The sequence below is a fragment of the Myotis davidii genome, unplaced genomic scaffold, assembly GCF_000327345.1.
Source record: "Myotis davidii unplaced genomic scaffold, ASM32734v1 scaffold79, whole genome shotgun sequence".
NCBI lineage: Eukaryota > Metazoa > Chordata > Mammalia > Chiroptera > Vespertilionidae > Myotis > Myotis davidii.
This window is the reverse complement of record NW_006294339.1, coordinates 4499169-4523654: the sequence shown is the minus strand read 5'-3', so window position 1 is coordinate 4523654 and position 24486 is coordinate 4499169. Positions and strand designations below refer to the sequence as shown.

Below are 24486 nucleotides of genomic sequence, written 5' to 3'. Positions count from 1 at the left end.
ATTGATGGTGATCCAGTCATACAATTTGTGAGTCATACATTTTTCACAGCTGTCCATTCCACATCTCCAGTATTCCTCTAAGTTTGTTCTTTGCTCCTGAACCTTAGCCATGTGGATGAAACCCATAAATAAACATCAAGTCTGCCAAGATCATAAATTCTTTCTCACAGATCCTTGAGTCATCTGTGCCTTAGCCATAGCCTGGAAGCTTATCTTTGGCCTGTTTAAGCAAGCCAAGAAAAAGGAAGTTAATATTAAGAATACTGCATGTGGAATAAGTGCTATTATCCCCATTATACAAATGGAAAATCAGAAAATCTAATGATGAGCTCAAAGTCTACAGCTCATACAAGCTGGGGTTTATACCTATCCCTGGCTTATTTCAAAGCCCTCTTTCCATCTTGCAGACTGATTTCGGAATGGAGGTTGTTTATTCCAGATGAACTGCTCAAGGGGATAGGTAGTTGGCTAATCTTGCCTACTTGGGATCCAATGTAAGTTGCTGATGGTACATGAACCACATTTCATAAAGTTTTTCTTTTGACTTCCCTACTCTGGGGGTTGGTTGTAAACTTTGAGACCCCTCTTTGTTTTTTAATAACATCGTAAACCAGGCACACAATCAACAGTTTGAAATTGGGGAGGGGGAAGGGAGGCTAGTAGAATTCTTTCCAACCTTTAAAAGAAAAACAGTACATTTGGCAACTGCAGTAGTTTCTTAAAAGGTGGACTTAAGGATCTTTGTGTTCAGAAAATGAAGAATTTAAAAATCTGATTTTACTATTTGTTCATAATTGACTGTGGGGTTGAGTTCTCAAGGAAGAATGGCTTTTCCTGGAAAAGATGTTTGTCATAGGAGGCAAATAATTGTATCAAGGCTTGAACAGGTGTTTTTGACTCTTGGAGGACCAGTTAATTGAATGCTTTTAGGAGGCTGACTGTAACCAGGAAGCGGTTACGATAAGAATAGTGCAGGGTCAAGGCTGTCCTCCGGTGCTCTTGGCTCCCCTTCCATGTGATTATGACCAGCTTGCCTAGTGAGATGCTCCTGGACACAGCGCAGTGGAAAGAGATCTTCAGAGGCCCCGGCACCCACTGACTATGTGAATGAGGCGAATTTCTGGTTTCCCTAGCCCCCTTTTTCTTCATCTGTAAAATGAGAGTGGTGTTTGAATTCCCTCGTGGGGATTTCCCTAAGAATCAAATGCTGTCATTCGTGGGCATGCCCTTTGTAGCAGCAGGCCAGGTAAACACAGGGAGCTAAAGCAGCTTCTGCAAGATCCATGCTTCCTCCGGCAAATCTCCTGGGCAGCAGCTCTTTCCTGCTGTTTGCCAGGACCGTCCCTTCCACCTTACACATGCTAGCATTTCCATGAACACTCCGCTTTTAAGAGCTTCATTGTGGCTGGCCTGTCTGTTCATGTCATGTCAATGTTTAAATTATAAATGCTCCCTGGCCACCCCGGTTTCCTTGAAATAGTCATGTGCTGTGGTCTTGGTTGTAGGATAAGCAATATCATTGCCGCCCCATCCCATGCAACATGAGCAAATAGGTTTGGATAGTGCTTTCCTGTGGTTCTGAGAAAGACCAGGCAAACAAATACTGCAAAAATGATCTTTCGTCAGGTCCTGCTGTCTGCCATGAAAACCTGTGGCCTCTGTTCAAGCATTTCATCCTCCTCACAGAGTCACCGATAGCTAGGTATTCTTATGGTTCTTAGTTTAGGATGTGGTTAAAGGCATAAGCTCTGGTGCACATCTGAGCTCCCCTGCTGTGGAGTAGCAGCAAGTTGAGCCTCATTGAGTCTCAGCAGGCTCATGTCTTAGATGGAGATTATATGCCTACTTATTCAGGTTTTCAGAATTGAAGGAGCTAATGTATGTAAAGTAACTCAGTGCCCGGCACCTACCATATATTCAATAAATGTCAATTATTTTTATTATGAATGAGTAAACAGATTCCAAGAATGGTGAAGTGACTTAGCCAAGACCCTATATCTGGTGGAAATGGATTCAGGAAAGAAATACCAGCCTTTGGACTCTGATTTTCTGCTCTTTCCTTGTAGTTAATGAACTAGAACCCAGGTCTCATGACTGTTGCTCCTCTGCTCTTTGCAAAAGGACCTTTCCCTCCTGACCCAGCTGCCCTTGCATGTCAGCTGGGGGCGGAGGGAGATGTGGGCTCCTAAGTGGGGCTGCTTGCCTGTTTACCTGCTATTAAGTGCCAGAGTCTGCGTGGAAAAAAGTCAAAGCAAAGGCCTCAGAGGAAAAGTGAATCAACAGGGACCACAGTGTGGTGTTTGGGGTGGAGAGGGGAGTGGGTGGAGGTGGAAGAGGGTATAGGGAAAAAATAAATACAAATAAAGAAAAGCGAATCATTCACTTTAATAGACTCATTTCTGGAAAAGCTATGCAGCTTACATTAAACAACAACAATAACCTGTTTCCCACTTTCCCTTTATGGCCAGTTCTGGAGGCCGGCTGACTCCATCCAGAATCTGCTTCTGGTCAGAGGGCACGGGTGACTGTCGGGGTGGCAGCTGGGCACTCAAAGCTGGAAACCTAATCCTCCTGCTCTGCCAAATGTCAGGTTTGTGTCAAATAACAAGGGAAGCCTTGGCCGATGGGGTGCCCTTGCTTCAGTTTGAATGTCCCCTTAACCAATGGAACGGCGGTGGTGGAGATCGGCAGAAGTTATGGAGAAAGCAGACACCCTTCTGTGGCAAGAGAGAGGGAAAAATCGAGTCACATTGACCTCTTTTTCAGATGTACCTCAGGTTCTGGAATTAGCATGATGGGAATTCCTTCCAAATCCACAAAGCAGTGGATTCTATCCCTGCCATATAAAGGCATAATGGCTCTAGCAGCAGTGAGATTAGGAGCAAAGAGTAAAACATCATCTCCTATCAGCCTCCTGTCATGTTGCCTGGCGCTGTGCTTTGAAGAGTATTGTGGGCAAAGATTTTAATATGGAAAAAATGCTCAGTATTTTTTTAAAATAAACATGGGATCAGGGATTGCCTTGGTCAAGCCCTGCAAGGGGTTTAGATAGATCCTTAATATCTAGGAGTTGATGCACCCTTGTCTCCTCAGCCATAAAACGGCTACTTTCCTCTTACATCCCAGTGAATCTAATCCTCTGTGATAATCTTCCTAAGTGGAGCAAAAGCTCAGACTTGGTCATCACCTCACTTAGGTCCATGTCCCAACCTCTGTGCTTACTTACTCTGTGGCTTATCCTTCAACGTCAGGCAAAGCCATTGACTCCCTTGGAAAAGAGCTATGCCTTCCTTTTCTGTAAGTTGTTGACAGAAGTTCACCAACTCCATGGCTTGTTTTGGGGGTCAAGTCAAGTGACATGTGTGTCCTCAGTGAGAATCATTCTTTTCATGTCTGTAGTTTCGGATAGTGTACAAAGTGGCCTTTGTGTGCACATTCTCTCGTGCATACCTGGCAGTCCTCTTGGGAGGTTGATTCTTATGGCTTAGGCAACTGAGGCCCAAGGATAGGTGCTTTCCCATAACTGGTTAGTGGCAGCGTCAGAACAGGAGTTCTCTGACGCTAAGACCAAGGGTTTTGGTAGAAAGAACGACACTGTGGCTGCTTCCTAAAGCCTACCCGCCTTACTTATCAAACACCCAGGGTGTAGCAGGTGCTGGGGACATAGTGATGAGCCTTATCCCAACCAGCTGGGTGTTTTCTCTCATCATTAAACTGCTACATGCTGCCCCACCTAAAGCAGACAAATAGCCTCTTCAATACACATTGCCTTGTAATGTGATGTGTGTCCGTGTCTTGTCTCCCCAGCTGGATAATAGGCTCCTGGGAGGCAGAGACCAGGCCTTTTCCTCTTGCACATGGTTGGTACTAAACAAACACCACGCAGACATTTCCTTCTTCAGCAACCATTCCGTGGCTGTCTTCTCCCACCTTCCAAAGGTCCACCAGGCCCCTGGGCCCACCTCCATCGTTACGGTTACGGTGTTGAAGTGTCACATCTATTGACTTGTCTGGTTCCTGTGTGCCCTGGTATCTGCATCAGGATATAGACCAGTCTGGTTTGATTGTGTATTGCTAGCACAAGGCACAGACTCTGGTGGTCAATATATGTTTGTAAAAATCACAGGAAGCCATGCATTTGGGGCAGAAAATCAAAAACTATTGGGTCAAAAGATGTCAGAAGATGTCTGGAGCAGGGAGAAGTGGCCTGTTTGCTTCCCTGTATGGCCCAGGGTGCACACGAAACATGCTCTGTGCCACATGAACGTTTCTTGCTGGAGAGACATGAAGAAGAGCTTAATTCCTCCAAGACTTGTTTGTTCAGGATCAGGCTGCAGTGTGCCTACATCTGGACTTCATTACTTCCTCCCCACCCCCATCTCCCTTTATCTGAGAAAGCGCTGCCAAGAAAACAAGGTTCCCCAGGATTGCCTCCTCATTAAAGGTTAGTCGTGTTTTCAACTCTGAAAAAAAAAGTGAAGCCGTGCTGGCCCGGCGCTGCCTTAGTGGGAGACCCCGTCCCCCCAGTTTACAATCCACTGCATCTGTGCAATTACCGAGACCACCAACAGAGAGCGGCCACATTAATCCTTCAACTGTGTCATCCCCTGGTCAGATGGCTCTGGCGTTCTTCTGAGGCCTTCTTATCCCGGGAGGGGTGGTGGGTGGGGGCATCTATTTGCGATTTAACAAAACACAGGCATGGAGATTAGGATTTACTGTAATTTGTCCCCTTTCCCACCGCCCACTCCTGCCTTGGAAGAAGGGAGAGCTGTGCAGTTAGTTCTTCCTTGGTTATGCAGAGGTCTGAGGGGCTAATGACTATTTGAAAAGGTATCTACAATGAAGGTGACAATTTTCTTCATTTTAAGTGATAATGCTTGAACGGCTGAAAAGTCTGTTCCTGTGAGTCAGGGTGTTTTAGGGGGTGGGGTAGAGAGTTGGATAACATTGGCCAGCTCTATAATGGGCCAGAAACTAAGATGCCTTATCTTAAATCCTCTTCAACAGCTGCCTGAGATAGGTATTATTTACCCCGCTTACAATGAGGGAGGGAGTGTGCTGACGCTTACCAGGGTGACGTGACCAGTGTAAGATTTCTCTGCTTAGTTGAGTGGGGGAATTAAAACCCAGATCTGTCTGACTCCAAAGCCCAGCACTTGCACTGATGTTTATGGAAGGCCCGTCAGTGCTGGGTGCTATGCAGGGTGCTCGTTATTTAGTGAGCTGCCAACGCTTTTAGATCCTAGAGAACCCAGTGTATGGAGGAAGACAAAACCGAGACCACTGGGCGGGTGGCTGTCTAAGATTGACAGCGTGCGATAGTGATTTGTAGGAAGTGGTTTGTGCATGAGATGATAGGTACATACTTGGCGAGACCTCCCCTGGAACAAGCAGGCATGTGATAGGCAGCTTCGCTAGAAGCTGACGTGTAAGACAATACTGTCCTCAGAGCTTATGGTCTAAAAGAGAAGCGGGGCAAGTACAAGACTGACTATACTGTTAGACTCCCAAGGAGATAAAGAATTGTTCAGAGAATAAAAAGAGACTCAGGACAGTGCAGGGTGCTGGGCCTCAGGGGAGTGAGAGCTTCAAGGACAAAATAGGCCAAATGCTATAAATGGTCTGAGCGATAAATACGGGCTACAAGAGCTCAGAGGAAGATTGCTGGAGGTTATTTTCATTGGCGAGGACTTCATCAGCATCATGATTCATTGAGTACTTCACCCATTTAATTATCACAACAGCCCTTGAGCTGTTGGTACCGCAGCATGCCTGTTTTTACACATAAGGAAACTGAGACTTCTCAGCTCAGTTGTGCAAGACTCTGATGTAAAAGAGCCAGTATAACCTTGTATACCAATTGGCACTTGAGCTCTACTTTGAAAGATGGTTGGAACTTTCATCAGAGATGCTGACATTCCAGGCAGAGGTTTGCGTCAAGGATGGTAGAGACTAAACAATAGACCTGCTTGGCTGGAGAAATAACCTATAAGGGAGTAGGCAAAGATAAGATAGGAAAAGATGACAGCAAGATTGTGAAATTCCTTGAATGCTGAGGAGTTTTTCCTGCAATTAATTGGCTAGAGATTGGTGAAAAGTATTTTAAGCTAGTTTGGTCAATTTTCCAACCCACATAAACATGAGACCTGAACCACAGGCAATGCAAGGAGAAGAGAGAGAAAAACATGGTGTGTGAGTCGCCTTGCAAAAGCAGGATGAGCAGAACTGGATGACAGTGGGATAAGGGAGATGGAGGAGTCTAGGCCGGGCTTTATGTCTTTGAAGTTGTATGTTTTATGGCACCTTGAGCAGAAATGAAGGAAAGTGAAGTTTGGGGCAGAAGTGGGAATGAGTGGAATAATTAGGATGATGTGCTAATGACATTGATTTGATAGCCAGTTGGGAGATTTACTGACGATTAGAAAGGGATAAGGTGTAATCTGAAACAGAGAGAGAGAGAGAGAGAGACCCTAATGGAGGTCTTCTTCACAAAAGTATAATTGAAACAGCTGAGATCACAGCCTTCAGGCAAGAAGACAACCTTAGGGAAGATCCACATTTACCTGGTAGAACCCAGAAGTGGAGCCAGTGAAAAAAGGAAGACGGTGTTTGAGAAATAGGAAGTAAAGAACAGTGGTGCTATCTCAAGGAAGCTTAGAAAAGTCAGCGTCACAAAGGAGTAAGAGATGGGCAGTAGGCAATGCTGGGAAAGAGCAGCCAGGAGACTTGCATGGACAAGCAGAGCTAGGCATCTAGGAGACCCATGGCTTCGAGTCTTTGACTTTTGGGAAAAGAATGAGGCTTCATGCTTCAGACTGCCTTCTTCATATGACTAGTGAGCAAAGGGCGGCCGCTGCTGATTTCAACTATGAGTAGCTTCTGTGGCCTCTAGCTGGCCTCTTTGCTGTCCATGTTTTAGATATTGGAGTTTTAACTTACCCATAGAGCCCACTGGTGGCCTTGGATAGATCTATGTCCTCATCACCTTTCAGAGCCTGTGAAGTGCTGATCTCCTGCCAAAGAGGTTGATTTGCTATGCAACTAAAAAATGGAAATTTTCATCAAGTGTTTGTAGTCACAAAGATACCGCGATTCCTTACCGTGGATTGAGCATTCAGCTTCAGAGAAAATACAGCTACACTCGTCTCTCCATCCTTAGAAGCAGGACTTGGATGCATTATGTTTCCTTTCTCTTGGGACTGAGAAAAATGATTCTCCCTTTATTATTCTTCCTCATCAAATGCTTGTTGAATGAATCTCTTCTGGACTGAAAGAGGTTCATTGATGCACACAGCCGAGAGGTGAAAGAACAACCCGGTGCTCTGTGGTGATCTGGGGCTTGGATGTCTAAGTGCCTGACGATTACGTGTCCTCACCAGGTGCAATGTCTGTCTCACCGGAGACATAATGCTGCTGCCTGCTAGGACTTCTACGAGAAAGCCAGCTTGATACCAGCAGACAGAGCATAGAAACTAGAACAAGGAGGTCCAGACCTCCTTATTTCTGACCCAGAGTGATTCACTGGCCTGACTTACTGGCCCCTCTGCCCTTCACCGTATTCACTTATCAAGTGTCAGCAATAACTTAGTAATTCACAGGCTGTTGTGAGAAGCAAATAACACAGTAGACGGGAAATGTTTTGTAAGTTGTAAAATGCTATGCAAATATTATTCAAGCAGATCAGAACATAGGGAAGTTGGTCCTTCGAACTCAATAGGGAAAGGAGATGAGTTCTGCATCTCTAAAAAGAGGGATCCTTGAGACACTGCAAATATCTTTTCTTGATGTAATTTAAAATAGAGTGGAATGTTAAAAATAAATAACAGACGATACTGTATGCTCTTTCCGCTTTGGGTTTAGACTTGCCTTCCAGTTTGTTCCCTTGAAAAAGTCATCTTAGATAAAATGGTCAAAACCCACGTCATCTATACACGTGTGTCTGGAGGGGTAGGACTTCTAAACTACTTCCTGGAATGTTCTCTTCCAAGGAGCCCGTGGAAGTATCTGGGGAAAGATATTCTCTATGAGTATTTGCTAGTTTTCTGTTTCCCCTTCTCCAATGGGAGAAGAAAATTAACTTTCAGAGGGCCCCTCAGCTACATGCTGGCCATTTGACATACCGCCTGCTTGAGTCCCCTTCGCCATCCTGCCAGGTAGATGCTATCAAACCCTGAGCGATGAAGTCACTTGCCTAAGGTTAAGAGATGAGATTCAGACCAAGGCTCTGCTGGCTCCAGAGTCAGTGCTATCTCACCATCCTAGGCTCTCTCCTATCCAGAAAGTCTATCCCAATGTTTCTCCAAATTTCCTCCCCAGAACAGTTCAATATTTGTGAATTGGTGGGCAAGTTGAGCTCTTTTTCACCAGGAAAGACAGGAAGAGTGGCCCTTGTAGAGTTGGAGACAACCTCCCCCCAAAACTGCAGCCGTTCTCAGGCAAGGACTGATCCCTTTCTGTCCCCTCGTAGCTTAATTGCAGTGCTTTCCAGTTTATTAGTTTCCAGATTCTGTGCCAAGTGTTTTAAGAGGCAGGTAGGGGAGAGTTCTCTGCTCGCCTGGCAGCCGGCCATCCCCCCAGAATCTGTTGCTTGCTGCTTCAGAAAGGGATCAACATTGAAGGCATTTGTCTCAGCAGTGAAATTTACATATCACAACCTTGCTGACTGAAGCAGAATCGAGGGCTCCAGGGGGCTGAGTCTGGGGGTGGGGACGCAGCCTTTGTAGGGGGAGAGGGAGGGGAAGAGAAGAGCTTATTTTATTAACCAGGAATAAAAACATTGTGAGTAATGAATAAAGTCCGAAAGCAGTAAATCTGGGACTCCGGAGTTAGGTGTGTAACGTGTCAGGGAACAATTTAAGCCTTCGCCTCTTGTGCAGAGGTGAGGTATGCGGGCCGTCATTCACAGCCCGAATTTCATTAAATGGCCTTTTAAGGGTTAGGATTACAAGAAGCCAAGTCCGGCTGGTTCATAATGATGATTTATGGCTGTGTTGTCGACTCCCCGACCCTTCTGTACAAGGGGAGAGAGAAAATACATAATTTGTTGCTCATTAACTCCAAGATCTGTCAGGGCTGGCCCAGAAGCCATGTGGTCCTGGAGTCATGTGTCTGCTAAATGGCTTCAGCCTGGTCCAATCCTTGAAAATATGCAATTGCTATAGTACAGTGGAAACTGTTTTTCATAACAATAGAAATAATAAAATTTTCTCAATGTAGTCAGCCGTGGGTCTTGGAACTTGAGAGTCAGAATATCTGAGCTCGCCTTTTAATCCTGCAGATAAATCAGTAGCTCTCAGAGCCTCAATATTGCCATCTTTAAAATGGGTATATCTTCTCCACAGAGTTGCAGATTAAATGAAACTATAAAGTACAAAAGAAATGAGGATGATTGGTGCTATGATTAGCATTGTTATTAGGAATTTGAGGTACCATAAAATGTTCTCTTTATCTCCCCATGATTAGAGGAAGCATTTTAATTAGCCATTTACTGTTTGCAAGACTGGGGCATGGAAAACTGAAGTTTTATAATGAAGCATGTCAGACCTGAAAGGAATCTTTGAGTTGTAATCAAGCCCTTTCTCTCTAAGCCAGTGGTTCTCAACCTTTGCTGCACATTAGGATCACCTGGGAATCTTTTTTAAACCTGATTTCTGGGCCTCATCCTTCAGAAATTCTGTTTCTTTGTCACTAATGTTGTGGCCCCACCCCATAACAAAGAAACAGAATTTCCGGAGGATGAGGCCCAGAAATCAGGATTTCAAAATGATTCCCTGATGATTCTAATGTGCAGCCAAGGTTGAGTACCACTGTGAGTTTAGGCTGACTGATGCAGGGAGGCAACTCACCTGAGATGCATTAGTAAATTTACGTAAAAGATACCAATTTGCAGTGGAAACCCACCTGTTCTTCCTCAGCATCAAATAGGAAATCACACTCAAGCTGAGCCAATTCGAAACAGTTTCGTAATCTGTGACAGTGATATGGTTCAAGCACCTCAGGAGCAGTCCAAGGGCAGGGATCCTGCACAGGGCCTTGCTTCCGCTCCCTGCCTGCGGTCATCTCCTAGGAAGCACTTTGTCTTCCTACTGCTTCTTACCTTTGCTGGGTTGGGAGGTAGTGGTGGAGGTGGCACAGGAGAGCTGAGAATACATGTCATTGCGATTAGGAGGTAGTAAATCATGGAGCCCAGCGTCCTCATTTTGCAAATGTAGAACCTAACTTATTCCAAATTCACTCAATGAGTAGGGACTTTTGAACCCTGGCACCTTGACTCTTACTTTGGTGTTCTTCCCTCTGAGTCTAAAGTCACGTGAGCATGACCTATAAAGAAGAATAAGAAAGAGTTAGAGTACATGATGGCGGTTATAAACATCTGGAACTTGTTAGCCTGTAAGGTTACATAGGGTAAAAGTGTAAACAGGTTCAAAAGGGGAATTAGGCCATGAATGGTAGGAAAGAATGCTGGGTGGGGACTCGGAACACCTGGGTCTAATCTTTAAAATGTGAGTTAGCTTGGACCTCAGTTTCTTGTGTATATAATGGACCCTTTCATTTCTGACTTGCTATGCTTCTCAGATTTTAATCTGTGCAATGTGTTATCAAAGGACTCTTGGTAATGTTTAGAGGATATTTCCAATTTTGCAATAAGGCATTTATTTGTGAAGACTACTGTCCTGCTCACTCAGGGGGTGGCTAAGCCAGGAGACTGGCTGGACTGGCCTTTGACTGTCTCCCTCTAATATAGAATCACACTCAATCTGATCTGGGAAACCAAAATGTAGTACTTGGAAATAAGTAGTGCCCAGCGACTATGGCTCCATTGGTTGAGCATTGTCCCATGTACCAGGAGGTTGCTGATTCAATTCCCAGTCAGGACACATGCCCAGGTTGTAGGCTAAATCCCCAGTAGGGGGCTTATAGGAGGCTGCCAATCGAATCGATCTATGTTTCTCTCTCATCGATGTTTTTATCTCTCCCTTCCTCTCTCTAATGTCAATTAAACACATTAAAAAAATAAATAAATGGCAAGCATTTATAAACACAGAATCGCTGTATGAATGTTAGCTGTAGAAATAGCTCTTCTCACTGTTGCACCTGCCGGCCCATTGGCCCAGCTGGCATGCCCCTTTATTCATGGCCATCCTATCCCCAGCCTCTGGAGCCCTGGAGGACTTGGATCAGACCCCATGCCTTGATGCCTGCCCCCGCTGTGGAAGAATAACAGGAGACTTTGGAAAGGAGTGCCCGACGTGTCAGCCTATTGCTTCCCTTGTGGTTGTGAACATGCTCTCTGCTCCCTGAAAGGGCAAGTGTGGCTCATCTTCCTGCCCTGTGAGGAAGAGTGAAAGAGCCTTTGTGGTGAGTGATGAGTTGAATATCGCTCCCCCTGGACTGTGGTTACAACCAGGAAGTGGCCAGGGCTGTGCTTCGGAGTTAAGAGAAGGGCAGCAGGCTGTGTGGTTTGGTGCATCACCAGAGCAGAATCGGTCCTCTGCTGCATAGGCAACATAGGCCTTTATCGTACAGGGAATCCGCTGGCCCCACCCACATTCTTACTATAAAACCAGGCAGCTTCAGTTGAAGTGCATCCCTCTCTGAGCCTCAATTGTATCTATCATGGTTGTTGTGAGGATTTCACAAAATCAAGTATATAAAAGCAATGACTGGTAAGTAGGGATTCAGTGATCGGTAGCTCTCTCTTTTGTTTTGTTTTTTAATAGTGATAAATGTCCCCTGAGTGTCAAGAAGTAGACATTGAGGGATGAAGGAAGGGTACGAAAATCAAGACTCGCTGGCCTTCAGGATCGAAGGGACAATGCAAACCAGACTTGAGAAAATTCACAAACACTGAAGGGCATTGTATGAAAAGTTCCTGGTTTATAATCCAGTGTTCATTTCATCATACCGTGCTTCTAAAAAGGAAGATGGAATAATCACTTTCCATGACCCAGTTTATTTATCACATTTAAGCCAAAAACTCTGCAAAGGTGTGTAGCCTCCTTTCTTGGAGGGAGGGACTGATGCCTGGAGAGGTTAAGGACACCAGGTAGGTGGCAGAGTTCAGACTCAAACTCAGGACTTGGCCTTGGGACAGTCACCCTTTACTACAGAAACCCCCACCATGGCTCAGTGTTGGCACAAGGCTGAGGCCCTTTGTAGAGTTAGATTGTTGTTGGTGATCCTTTACCCCAATCCCAGAGCCTTCACATTTGCTTCGATCCTCTGACATCCTGACCACTCTTAACTGTTCTTGCTTCTTCATGTAGATGTATTTTATGTAGCTAAATTCTTATTTATCTCTTTCTTATGTTGAAATGTGTATTTGCATGACAATATTTGAGTGTATGTTTTTATTATGAAGGTACTCTATGGCTATGCAGGACTTCCTTGAACAGGGGAAATGACGTCCATGTTAGCACTTAGAACTTTCCTCCCGTGCATATTTGTATTTTTATGCTTTTAAATAGAACTTGGGGTTTCCTAGATTATAACCTGCAGTCAGGTACTGAACATTCTCTTACATTGTTAAATACCCTTTACAGCATCAGTTTTGATCATGGGTCTTGATCCTGCCTAATTCCCCTTTTGCTTTCTTTTTAGATCATCACAGGGGAATTCTACCGGATCTATTACCTGAAGGAGAAGTCCCGGTCCACGATTCGGAATCCCTACGTGGCAGCCCTCTATAAGCAAGTAGGTTGCTTCCTCTTTGGCTGTGCCATCAGCCAGTCCTTCACAGACATTGCCAAAGTCTCCATAGGACGTCTGCGTCCTCATTTCTTGAGCGTCTGCAACCCTGACTTCAGCCTCATCAACTGCTCCGAGGGCTACATTCAAAACTACAAATGCAGAGGCGATGACAGCAAAGTCCAGGAAGCCAGGTGAGGCACCACTCCCGTGACCACTATGTGCGCCCGTTTGATGCAGGCAGTTCAGTGAGCATATACTAAGCATCTCCTAGGTGCCAGGCCCAGCGCTGTGCTCTGGGTTTAATGGGCAAGTATGACAGAGTCCCTGTTCTTGAGAAACTCACAAATGATTATAGATATGCAAAAAAACAAGTATGATATAGTATAGGTAAGTTCATTCATTCGTTTGTTCATTCATTCATTTGTTCATTCATTCATGGGTGCCTGCAAGGTTCCAGACAACTCATCCAAAGTACCATCAAGGATGCAAAAATAAACAAATAGTGCTGCTCTCAAGGTGACAATCTAGGCAGAGAAGACAGGAGTCAAATGTGTACGGGAATGTGAATACGGCTCTCATGGCCCTCTCTTGCTCTTGCAGGAAGTCCTTCTTCTCTGGCCACGCCTCCTTCTCCATGTACACCATGCTGTATTTGGTGGTAAGTATCTGCCCTCTGATTCCAATGTCCAGCATCCAGCCCCAGCTTACATCCCTTCTGTACATGAAACCCCCCGATTGGCTAGGGACAGATTTACAGTGAAATCCTTGAAAAGGAGATTAGCTAGAAAAATTAAGTTCTATTCTGAGCTCAGCCATTGCCTTAGCAGAAGTTGTTTTACTTTCCAGGATTTTCTCCATTTTTCAAATAAAAATAAGAGTTAGCATATCTGCTTGATAAGCATTAAGTACCCATTTTGAAATTATAAAGTGATGAAAACACTTTGTATAAATTTATTAATAAGCACTGTTTTCCGAAAATCCATGAACTCAGTTGATTGTTACAGGAGACTTATCTCATAAATAACATCATTTCTGTTGTGGGGAAGGATTACCAAGTAAGGCTTTGAGAATTCAAGTAATTTCCAAAATTTATAGAAACCAGCCCAGCCGGAGTGGCTCAGTTGGTTGAGCATCTTTCTATGAAATAAAATGTTAACAGGTTCTATTCCTAGTCAGGGCACATATCTGGGTTGTGGGCTTGATCCCCATTTGGGGAGTGTAAGGAAGTTTCTCATCCCAGTTTCTCACCATTCACTTCTTTGTATATATCCACCAGAGAAACTGTAAGGTACTTTCTGTTGCAATCAGAACGTTGTCTCCTCATCGCTGACTTAATAGATCACGAGGGGACTGTGTGGTGTAAAGGAGACCTTTGCTGCGTCTTCACTGAACTGTTTACCGAATGAATGACTCTTTACTGTGGTGCTCGTGAGAACTATTTATGTGTCAGAGGGTATGCCGGGTACCAAGGAAACAGGGAAGTGGCTCGACAGCCGTGTTTTTTGGCCTGTGGTTGTTAGTCATTGAGGTTTTGTTCAGCATGTTTAGAATCCCGGAGCAGTGAGGTCTGGTGTACCCACGAGGCATATCCACAGATCCTGGGGGTGTTTGCTGAAACTTTGTAGGAACAAGATTGCTGTTTGCAAGTGGAATCCACCACTATGCCAGATGTTTTTTCTCTACATCATCCATCCATCCATCTACCCATCCACCCATCCTTTCATCCCTTGCTCTCTCCCTCCCTCCCTCCTTCCCTTCCTCCCTCCATCCATCCTTCCATCCTCCTTTTGTTAGTGACCTATAATTAGACCTTGTGAGCACCTGGGGACATCGAAAGAGCGCCATTTTGTGTGTGAAGCCTGAAAAGTACATGGCTGCAAAACAACTGGATAAGTTCTCTGATCCAGAGTAGACTGGAGGGCTAGAGCAGAGAGGAAAGGGCCGTTTACGAGCGGGTCAGAGATTCTACAGAACGCTTACAAAGGCTGTGCACTTGTGTTTCAGGCCTAGGTATTATCCAAGTGTGAAATGGGAGGAGCCTGAAGTTCCAACTTTCCATGCAGATTGCCTTTAGTTCAGGACAGCTATGTAGTCCCCTCTTTTCTCCAAAGGCAGAAGTTCAATACATAAGATCCCAATACTTTGTGTGTGAAGTACTAATTACCTAAGGAAGCCAGGTAGTTCTGTGATTAGGAGTATGGACTTAGAAAGAAACAAATATTACTCCATGTAAAACATGGCTCTTTGTTACCTTGAACAAGTGACATGACCTCTTTTGGACTTGTTCTTTATATTTGCAAAATGGGCACAATGGTGTCAAACCCAAGAGAATGCTGTAACAATGCTGGTTATGTCATTTAAAGCACCCAGCACAGTATCTAAAACAGTGCTCACCAAAATGGTAGTTTCTTTTTCTACCCCTGATAGTGACAGAAAACAAGATCTGACTCCCCCTTTTTTAAAAGTTTTCTTAAAAATATTTTTAATGATTTCAGAGAGGAAGAGAGAGGGAAAGATAGAAACATCAATGATGAGAGAAAATCACTGATCGGCTGCTTTCTGCATACCCTCTACTGGGGATTGAGCCTGAAACCTGGACATGTGCCGTGGCCTGGAATCAAACCCTGACCTCCTAGTTCATAGGTCGACACTCAACCACTGAGCCACATTAGCCGGGCTGACTCCCTTCTGAAGAAAAAGAAAAGTCAACTAAAAATGTCTTTTCTGTCCTGAAAGTAGTTGAATAACTTCCTACACAGAAATCCAAGTTCTGCACCATGTAGACGAGTCACCAGGCACATGAGCCAGAGCCAAGTGTGAACCACTTGAGGAGATGAGAGAAGGGAGAAAGTTTTACCCTGTGGGTGTCAGCGATCTGGACAAACTTCCAGGAAGAGAGCAGGCAGGGACAGAAGGAAGGACAAAAGCCTCCTTTTCACTCTCAGCAGAGCTGTCCCTGGAGTGATGGAAATGAAGCGAGAGGACAGTGCAGACCTGTTTCACCAGTATGCAAATCATCACATAATGAAACACAAATGACTTAGCAAAAACGGAGGGTGACTCACCCCACATCTAACTCTGCTAGTAAAGACCTAGGGAGCCAGATCGAGTCCAGCCAGAGCTTTCTAAGGAGGTTTTGTTAGAATTTCACAAGACCCCGATTTTGAAGCGAAGGCCAGGAAGAAGAGAACTCCATTCATGGGGTGAGGTCTCTGTGCCAGGGACTTCCACACACATGATAGGGTAGTGGGGCAACCCAACACATATTATAGATAGGATGTCATTTTCATCATCTCTACAATAGCAGTGTTAGCAATTGGCAAGAAACTGTTAGTACAAGAAAAGGGCTTTAAAATTATATTCTTTTCTCATGAAGGAACTTATTTTATTCATGTCTGTGTCTTTTGCAGAGTTTTGAATAGAATAGATGCTCACAATATGTGGGTGTGTTTTCTTTTTAGTGAACAAAGCTCTGTATGTTACATATGAGAAAGCAGAAATTCAGAGAAGCACTGTGACTTATCCGTGGTCAGACAGCTAGTACGAAGCACAGAAAAGATTCAAACCTAGTTGCTCTGATTGCAAGTCAAACACTATTTGCTTTTTCAACATCACACTGATGGTTAGGGAGTGGATTCTTCCAGCCCAGACACCTTCCCACACACAGGGATGTGAAGGTGGATCAGACAGGCCCTTGGAGCTGCTGAGCAGCATGAGAGGTCAGGGTGATTTAGCCTTTCTGGGTTTCTCTCCAGCTCTGCTCCCCCCATTTCAGGGTGCCTAGGACTGTGATGAAGCTCCTGTAGGAATTCTGATTCTGGGAACGTCCCCTTGCTGTTCGGTCCATTTACATCCTCGTGGTCAGGAGGTTTGACGTCCTCTCCTGCCTTAGGGGTACCTGCCCTTGTGGAGTGGGAATGAATGGAGCCTGCTGACCCACATAGTTTCCCAGGCTCAGGTTTCCAAGGGAGCAGGGTGCTCCAGAAAGTCCTTACTGATCACAGCGAGGCCTACGCCTCTGGTCTGGAATGGTTCCTGCGAACTGGGCTATGAACCAGTAAAATTCAGTTCACTTAGCACCGTGGTCGGCAAACTGCGGCTCGCGAGCCAAATGTGGCTCTTTGGTCCCTTGAGTGTGGCTCTTCCTAAGCCTTAGGAGTACCTTAATTAAGTTAATAACAATGTACCTACCTATATAGTGTAAGTTTAAAAAATTTGGCTCTCAAAAGAAATTTCAATCGTACTGTTGATATTTGGCTCTGTTGACTAATGAGTTTGCCGGCCACTAATGAGCAGTTTGGTAGCTGTGGGATGGAGGGAGTCATCAGGTCCTTCGATCAACCTCACAGCCTGTTGCTGCCAGCTTACTTCTCAGATCAGAAGTTGCCACTGGGTAGAAGGTCATTGTGTAATCTTTGTTTAGCAATTGACTTGTTTTGCTGAAATCAAGCGCAGGCATTGAGTAAATCTCAGTTACCAAGGCGAAAGGGTGGTGTGGATTTCTGAGAGAGTGCTTTGCCTACCCATCTGGTGCCAGGCAGGATCCCGTATTGTCTCATTGAGTCCTGGCAACCCTGAGAGGGAGAGGCTTGCTGCTCTGCCAAGATGAGGAGGCTTAGAGAAGTGGTCACACAGTGAGGGGGAGAGCCAGGCCCGGAGTCAGGGCTGTCACCCCCAAGCTCCCTTTACTACCACTGCGCTTCCCCTGAAACTCCAGCTGCAGACACCAGGATCAGTCCAAAGATCTCAAGACGTTTCTCCATAAATGTGTAGCATGGTGACAACCTTCCGTGCATCCACCCTCCCCCCGCCTCCCACTGTAATTCCATGTCTTACTGCTTCCCAAGAGGAGTCTTTTCCCATGGCCCCTGCTCCTTGCTCATTCATAAGCATTCTTTTCCTGCTGCTGATGACTGGTCTTTCTCCCTCTCTCCTCAAGTTCCTCTCATTTTTTTCTTTCATTAAGCTCCAGCCTTAGTATGTGAGTCATTGGAAGGGGAGATGTGTGCCTTGTCCAGTTGGGAAACCCACCCTTCCTCTGCCCCTCCCTGATTTCCAGGCCTGTGACCTTAAGTCTACATGGCGGGGGGGGGGGGGGGGGTGAGTTTTGGAGAATTTTGAATTAGCCTTTTCTGAAGACCTGCTGATTTTTCAGTTGAGGGAAATTAGAAAATCTTAGGTCCGAGTTAAGAAAATGGTTAGAGAATAAGGTATCTGTTGATTGAGCAGCATATGGTGCCAGGTGCTTGATCTGCGTTACCACCCATCTGGACTGCAATCCGTAAGAAAGTGGTTATCACACATTATACATGTGAGAAAACTGAGGCTCAGTGAGGTTTTTCTTACATTAAGAAGATATGTGTGTCTTTTTTTTAAATTGATTTCAGAGAGGAAGAGAGAGGGAGAGATAGAAACATCAGTGATAAGAGAGAATCATTGATCGGCTGCCTCCTGCACGCCCCCTACTGGGGATAGAGCCCACAACTTGGCATGTGCCCTGACCTGGAGTCGAACAGTGACCTCCTGGTTCATAGGTTGATGCTCAACCACTGAACCATACCAGCCAGGCTCATTGAGGTTTTTCTGATGAAAACCTGTGCTCTTTCTGTAACCCATCTCACCCCATCCACTGACAAGACTTGCTGGTGGGAGATCAGACCATCATGGGCTTAATACAAATTCCTTGTTCCCTGAACTTGCCATTGTCCTTAAGACTTGGGTTGAATTAGAGTTACACCAACATCATCCCCATCACAAGTTCCCAAAGGCAGGGAGCCTTTGAGTCATAGTTGTAGAATCTGCTGTTGCGTCATTTCAGCAGAAATGAGGGACTAGCCTTTGATGTGCAGATTATTTTTTATGGTAGATTATTTTTTTATGGTACCTTATGCCTTGCTTAGAACCATTTAATTTTTCACCATTGCTTACAGCAACATTTCTCAGTAGGGATTCAATAGGTAGATGTCCTGTAAAATTAATTATTGTAAATGATGAAAACAGATTTAGTATAGAGCATTTATTATTCGTTTTTTAAAAAGACCCCTAACAGTCCATGCAGTACGGCTGAAGAAAGACTGACCTCCTAAATAAAGACAAGTTCCTCGGTTTGACACCCAATGCCCTTCATGAGCAGCCTCTGTTTGCCTCTAGCCTCTGTTTCTCACCAGCCCCCAACACCCTCTTCAGCTGAGCTGAGCCACTCGAAGTGCCATGAGCTCTGATTGCTGGCTTCTAAGTCATCCAGCTGCCTGAAATACACGCCCCTCACTACTGTCCCTTTAACTCCTAGCAAATACTTATTCATCTTGAGGATTCAAGTCAAATATCCCTTGCACTTGGTAACTCACCCCAACTTCTTTCATAGTTCCTATAAAATACATAAGTATACTTGTTTTTGTTTTCATGTAGCTCCCCTTGCCCCCAACTGTATGATCCATAGGGCAGGAATTATAACTTCTCATTTTGTATCCTTAGCACGTGTATCATAATGCTTGTTTTATTTTTTAATTTAATTTTTTTATTTTATTTCTCCCTAGTTCCATAGATTGGGCCCCGTATGTTAGTTTTAGAATATTTTTTTCCAGGTTTTTCCCCCTCCAAATTTTTACAGGATATCCATGGGAATCTGATTGAATTTACATGCCAATTTACTCAATTTCGTAAGTGAAGTGTTCTTAGAAATAAAATTCTAGCTCTCCATTTAAATTGTCCTTTATGTTCCTTATTTCATGAAAGCTATGTAGGTTTTGTAAGATAATTACTACTTATTTAATCATCTTTGTTATTATGATGATTTTACCTCTTTTAGATCTTTAACTGGTTATTTTTTTATATGTAAAAAAAAAAACACATTGATTTTCATCCCTTGTTTAGCAAATAGTCTTCAACATTTAGTTGAGGATTCAGTGCTAGGCCCTCTTCCTACACAAGCAAGAGTGACTCCAGAACCTTCCACCCTCTGTCTTCTCAGGCCCGGCTGCTGGCGTGGTCTTTCCTGACAACCAAAAGGAAAGTGTCCATTTGTCTCAGGAAGGGCAGAGGCCTATCTTTAGGCTGCCAGCCCCCTCCCCTCGGCCCTCTTCCCCTTTTTCCTGGCCTCTCCCAGGGCTTTGCTTTGATTTGTCGTCGGAAGTTCCCCTTGTCCCCTTGCTTCTTCCCCCCCACGTTTCCCAAGTTCCCACAGGAACCTGGAAAGTGGGTTGTGCCCAGAGGTTAGAACGGAAACTGCAGCAAGATAACTATGGGGGACAATGCCCAGTTGACGTCATTTCAGCTTTTTTGCTTCAGCCAGAGGTGGTTTTTTTTCTTTAATTTTTCTTCAGGTTACTCTCCTGCCCCACCCAGCCCAGTGTCTGTCAGCCTCTCTCTGCAAGTCCTCTGGCATTGTCTGGATGATTTGTGTGTCCTCATTTTCTAATTCGACATCCACTGGCACAAGCCATGACTTAGGAACCTGTCCTCTGATAAGGTGCTTTCTTCTGACGCTCAGGCATCTCCCGTGACTGTCAGGATAACCTGCTTATCATCATGCATCTCTGTTTCCTTGATGGTGCTGAGAGGAAGGCCCTGCAGGGATTGCATAGCCACAGGCTCCAGGAAACCGCACAGATGCGCTCAAGGAGTTATCATTTGTTGAAAAGTAACCTCTAGTAACCCTGGTTACTATTTAATGAGTTTTAATCACGAAGTAAAGAAAAGGAAATGAAACATTTATTAGGTGTCTAGTATGTGCCAGTCATATGCTAAGGCCACTGTCATGTATTGTCTTCCTCAGCTCGCTCTAGCTGATCTCCCTCGGAAAACTCCCTTTTTCTTATTTTTTTAGTATAGGATCAGGGCTTAAAAAACTGGCTTGAGGTCATATCCAAGTCGAATGCTCTTTCTACAAGATGCCAACCCCAAGGTCCAGATGCAGCGTGTGTCGGCCAGGCACTATAATGCCCTCAATAGTGAGTGACTTAGTGTCTGTTCCTTTTCTCTCCCACCTCCAGCTGTACCTTCAGGCCCGCTTCACTTGGCGAGGTGCTCGTCTGCTCCGGCCCCTCCTGCAATTCACCCTGATCATGATGGCCTTTTACACAGGACTGTCCCGCGTATCTGACCACAAACACCATCCCAGCGACGTCCTGGCAGGATTTGCTCAAGGAGCCCTGGTCGCCTGCTGCATAGTAAGTAGCATCTCGTCCTTAGTATGCAAGCAAGCCCTGGGCTGCTGCTTTGTAAGTGTTTCCGGCTCAGGGACCACAGCCAGGGAGCTCTCGGACCTCTTCTCTGCTTGGTATCCGAGGAGTCACCCACCCCAGACCCCTCCAGCAAAATGAGAATCATGACCACCTCTTTCAAGCCTGTGCATTTTCATCCGACAGGGTCTGCACATCCTCTGCTCCATAAATAATGGCAGAATGTCACAACTGGAAGAGATTGTATAGAATATGTTGAACTCACTTTATCTCTGAGGGCATTTTGGGTTGAGAGGGGAAGAAACTTGCCCCAGGTCACATGCCAACTCTAAGTCCTGACTCAGGGTACTCAAATGCTGCTTTGTTGGACACTTACTGTTTAGTAGAACTCAGCTTCTGGGAGAACTTCTGTCTGCCCCACCGTGACCTTTGGTCAGACCTTAGCCTCAGTGTTGGCTGGAGAAGAGGGAGTTTGGTGAAGGCTAAGGCCTCCCCCGACCTGAGGGCCTTACCCATCCTGTCACAGTGCTCCCTAGAGAATGGCCTTGGGATGGGCCACATTCTGATTTGCCCCGAGTGAATGGGTTGCCCTTTCTACATGCTGATCCTAGTGAGGGTGGGTTACGGTACTCCCCCTCTCTGAGACTCGCTCTCCTTGGGAATCTGCTTTTCCTGTCTGCTAAAAGTTTTGAGGGGTGTATTCAGCAAACATGAATGAGTAGCTATTCTGATATTGTGCCTTCTGGGCCCTTCTCAGGGGGGCTCCCCCTAGCCCACCAGGAATCCAGTTATGGCTGGATGTTTGGCACCATGCATGTATAGGCTGTACTGTTGTTAGTATAATCCTTGCTCATTCACGGAAGGAATCATGAACAATGGAGCGATAGGGGCCAGCCCCTGTCCTTTCCTAATTTCTAAGCCTGCCTGCAGCCCCATGTCCCCCTACAATAACCTCTCACCCTCCTGTGAGAGCATTTATCTGTGTTGAAATTGTTGGTGTTCCTCCTTTTAGAATGTGTGTTCCTTGGGGGCAGGCCCATGTATAATATATATCTAATTCTCCCTGTCTCACCAAGGCCTCTCAGGGATCCTAGCTCAGAGTAGATAAATGCATGCCTTGCAGCAAGAAGCTAGACTCAATGAGTGGATGTTCCCTTTCCTGAGAACACTCTAAGGACATTCTCTTAAAGACAGAGGATGGATAAGACACAGGCCTTGCCCCCGAGGAAATCCCAGTCTAGTCACTTCCAAGTCAGGCCAAGCACGGGAGTTACAGTCCCGTGTGGGGCTGCAATGGAGACCAGAACGGGGCACTTCAATGGTCAGGCGAGGGCCGGACTCAGTGCAGTGTGCAAGAACAGGGGCGGGGAGTTGGGGCGATCCAAGTGGGCACCGCAACAAAAGTGGCCTCTGAGCTGTGTGCCAGCCTGGCACGGGAACTCTAAACTCAGGGACTGGCTGTTTTGGTGGTTTTGTTCATTCCTTTCTTTTTTCCAGTCAAGGCTAGGGGGAGGGAAATTGGGAGAGCAGCTGTTGATGGGAGTGGCTGTCACTGACCAGCTTGTTCTAGAGGCTCCGTGCTCAATCCTTCCATGTGACATGACAGTGGGGCATGGGTGTGGGCACTAGTAAGTAGAGAAGCCAGGAGGGGGGTCCACTCAGAGCCAGTGCTGTCAGACCCCAGCTTCTTCTCAGGGCTCATCTCCTACTCCTCTCCAGGCACACGGAACTTGTCAATAATCTCCAGCTCCCTGAGCTCTTACACAGTCATCCCCGTTGGTGTTACACAGTCCCAGTTTTCCCTCATCTCTGATGAAACCTTCTGTGTTAGTTTCCCATGTTGCTGCTGCCACAAATTAACACAAATGTAGTGCTATAAAACAACACAAATCCACTGTCTTAGAGTTCTCGAGTTTGATATTTCAAAATGGGTCTCACTGAGCTAACATCAAGGTGTTGGCAGGACTGCGTTCCTTCTGGAGGCACTGGGGAGGATCCGTTTTCTTGACTTTCCCAGAATCTTAGAGCAGAGGTTCTCAACCTTCCTAATGCCGCAACGCTTTAATACAGTTCCCCATATTGTGGTGACCTCCAATTTCATTGTTACAAATTGAACATAATTAAAGCATACTGATTAATCACAAAAACAATATGTAATGATATATGTGTTTTCCGATGGTCTTAGGCGACCCCTGTGAAAGGGTCGTTCAACCCCCAGGTTGAGAACCGCTGATCTAGAGCCGGCCTGCATGCTTTGGCTGTGGTCCCTTCCTCCATCCTCAAAACCGGCAGCGTAGCATCACCAAGTCTCTCTCTCGCTCTCTCTGGCTCCTGCTTCCATCGTCACATCTCCTGTGATTCTGACTTTCCTGCCTCTCTTACGAGGACTCATGATTACATTGGACTCACCTGGATAATCCAGGGTAATTTCTCCCATCTCAAGATCTTTATCTTAATCACATCTGCAAAGTCTACTTTGCCATGTCAGATAACATAGTCATGGGTTCTGGGGATTAGGACAGGACATCTTTGGGGGCCATTGTTTGGTCTGCCACATCTTGTCCCCCAGGTGGCCCTTTGTATGTTTTTCCTGCTGTGGCATTCAGCCTGGTTCTATCATAAGTGTTTGCTCAGATGTCTGTCTCCCCAATATAATTGCAGATGTCTTAATAGCAGACTCCATGGCTTAACTTTCTGATTATTCATTTTCAGCATCTAGCACAGTGGTTGACACACAATAGGTGCTTGGTAAGCATCGATTAAAGAATGAGTGAGGAATTACCTTGTGACCTCAGGCAAGACACTTCCCCTCTGAGCCAAGTTTCCCTGTAGCTCTGTGACCTTCTCCCACAGTCTGTGGCATCGCTGACTCTGTAGTAACTAAGCTGGACTTGCTCTCTCAGATGTTACCAAAGCGCTGAAACGCCCAGGAAGATGGTCTCTACTGGGGTTCATGACATGTCTCTGAGCCCCCGTGAGTGCAGTGCATCACCCTAGGATGTTGGCTTAGTCACTGTGGAGCCTCAGCAACAGGCCGTGACAGCCAAGCACTTTTACACGGGTCTGGGGAGTAAGTCCTGTCACAGCAAGCAGGCGTGTCTAGACAACAATCACATGCCAGACAGGAGTGGGTTCGGCTTCTTCCCCCTGCTCACTAGTTGAATCCTTTTCAGAGAGAGAAGACAATGGTACCCAACACAGACAGAAAACCTACCCGGCGTCATGGACTCAATATGAAGATATGGGCATGTAGGGTCAGATGGGCCCACACACTGATGTACACATTCACGCGTGTGGGCAGAGGTACACAGGATGATGTTAGCCAGTGCCCAGAGAGACCCAGAGGGCAGATCCAGTCATACAGGTCCATGTAAACACAGGCACATGCTGACATTCTCAGTCCCCCTCCCACCTACACACACACACACACACACACACACACACACACACACACACAGTCACCCTGTCAAGGTGTGATCTCTTCAGCTGGACTCACCATATCCACTACAGGGACTGGGATGAGGGGACAGACATCAGTTCATTTCCTTTCTGGTCACCTCCTCCTGTGACCCCCTAACAGATGGCAAATTATGGGGCCCTGGGAGGGGTCGGC

The 24486-nt window shown here is 45.7% G+C and overlaps 1 protein-coding gene across 1 annotated transcript in view; it reads left to right on the top strand.

Moving 5' to 3' along the window:
- Positions 1-24486, top strand: part of PLPP3 (phospholipid phosphatase 3) — a 77940-nt gene that overhangs the window by 44516 nt on the left and 8938 nt on the right. Inside the window, exons 3-5 of the mRNA XM_006768362.2 lie at positions 12604-12884; positions 13294-13351; positions 20685-20861. Of these exons, the coding sequence (XP_006768425.1) occupies positions 12604-12884; positions 13294-13351; positions 20685-20861 (516 nt within the window). The remainder of the gene's footprint in view (positions 1-12603; positions 12885-13293; positions 13352-20684; positions 20862-24486) is intronic.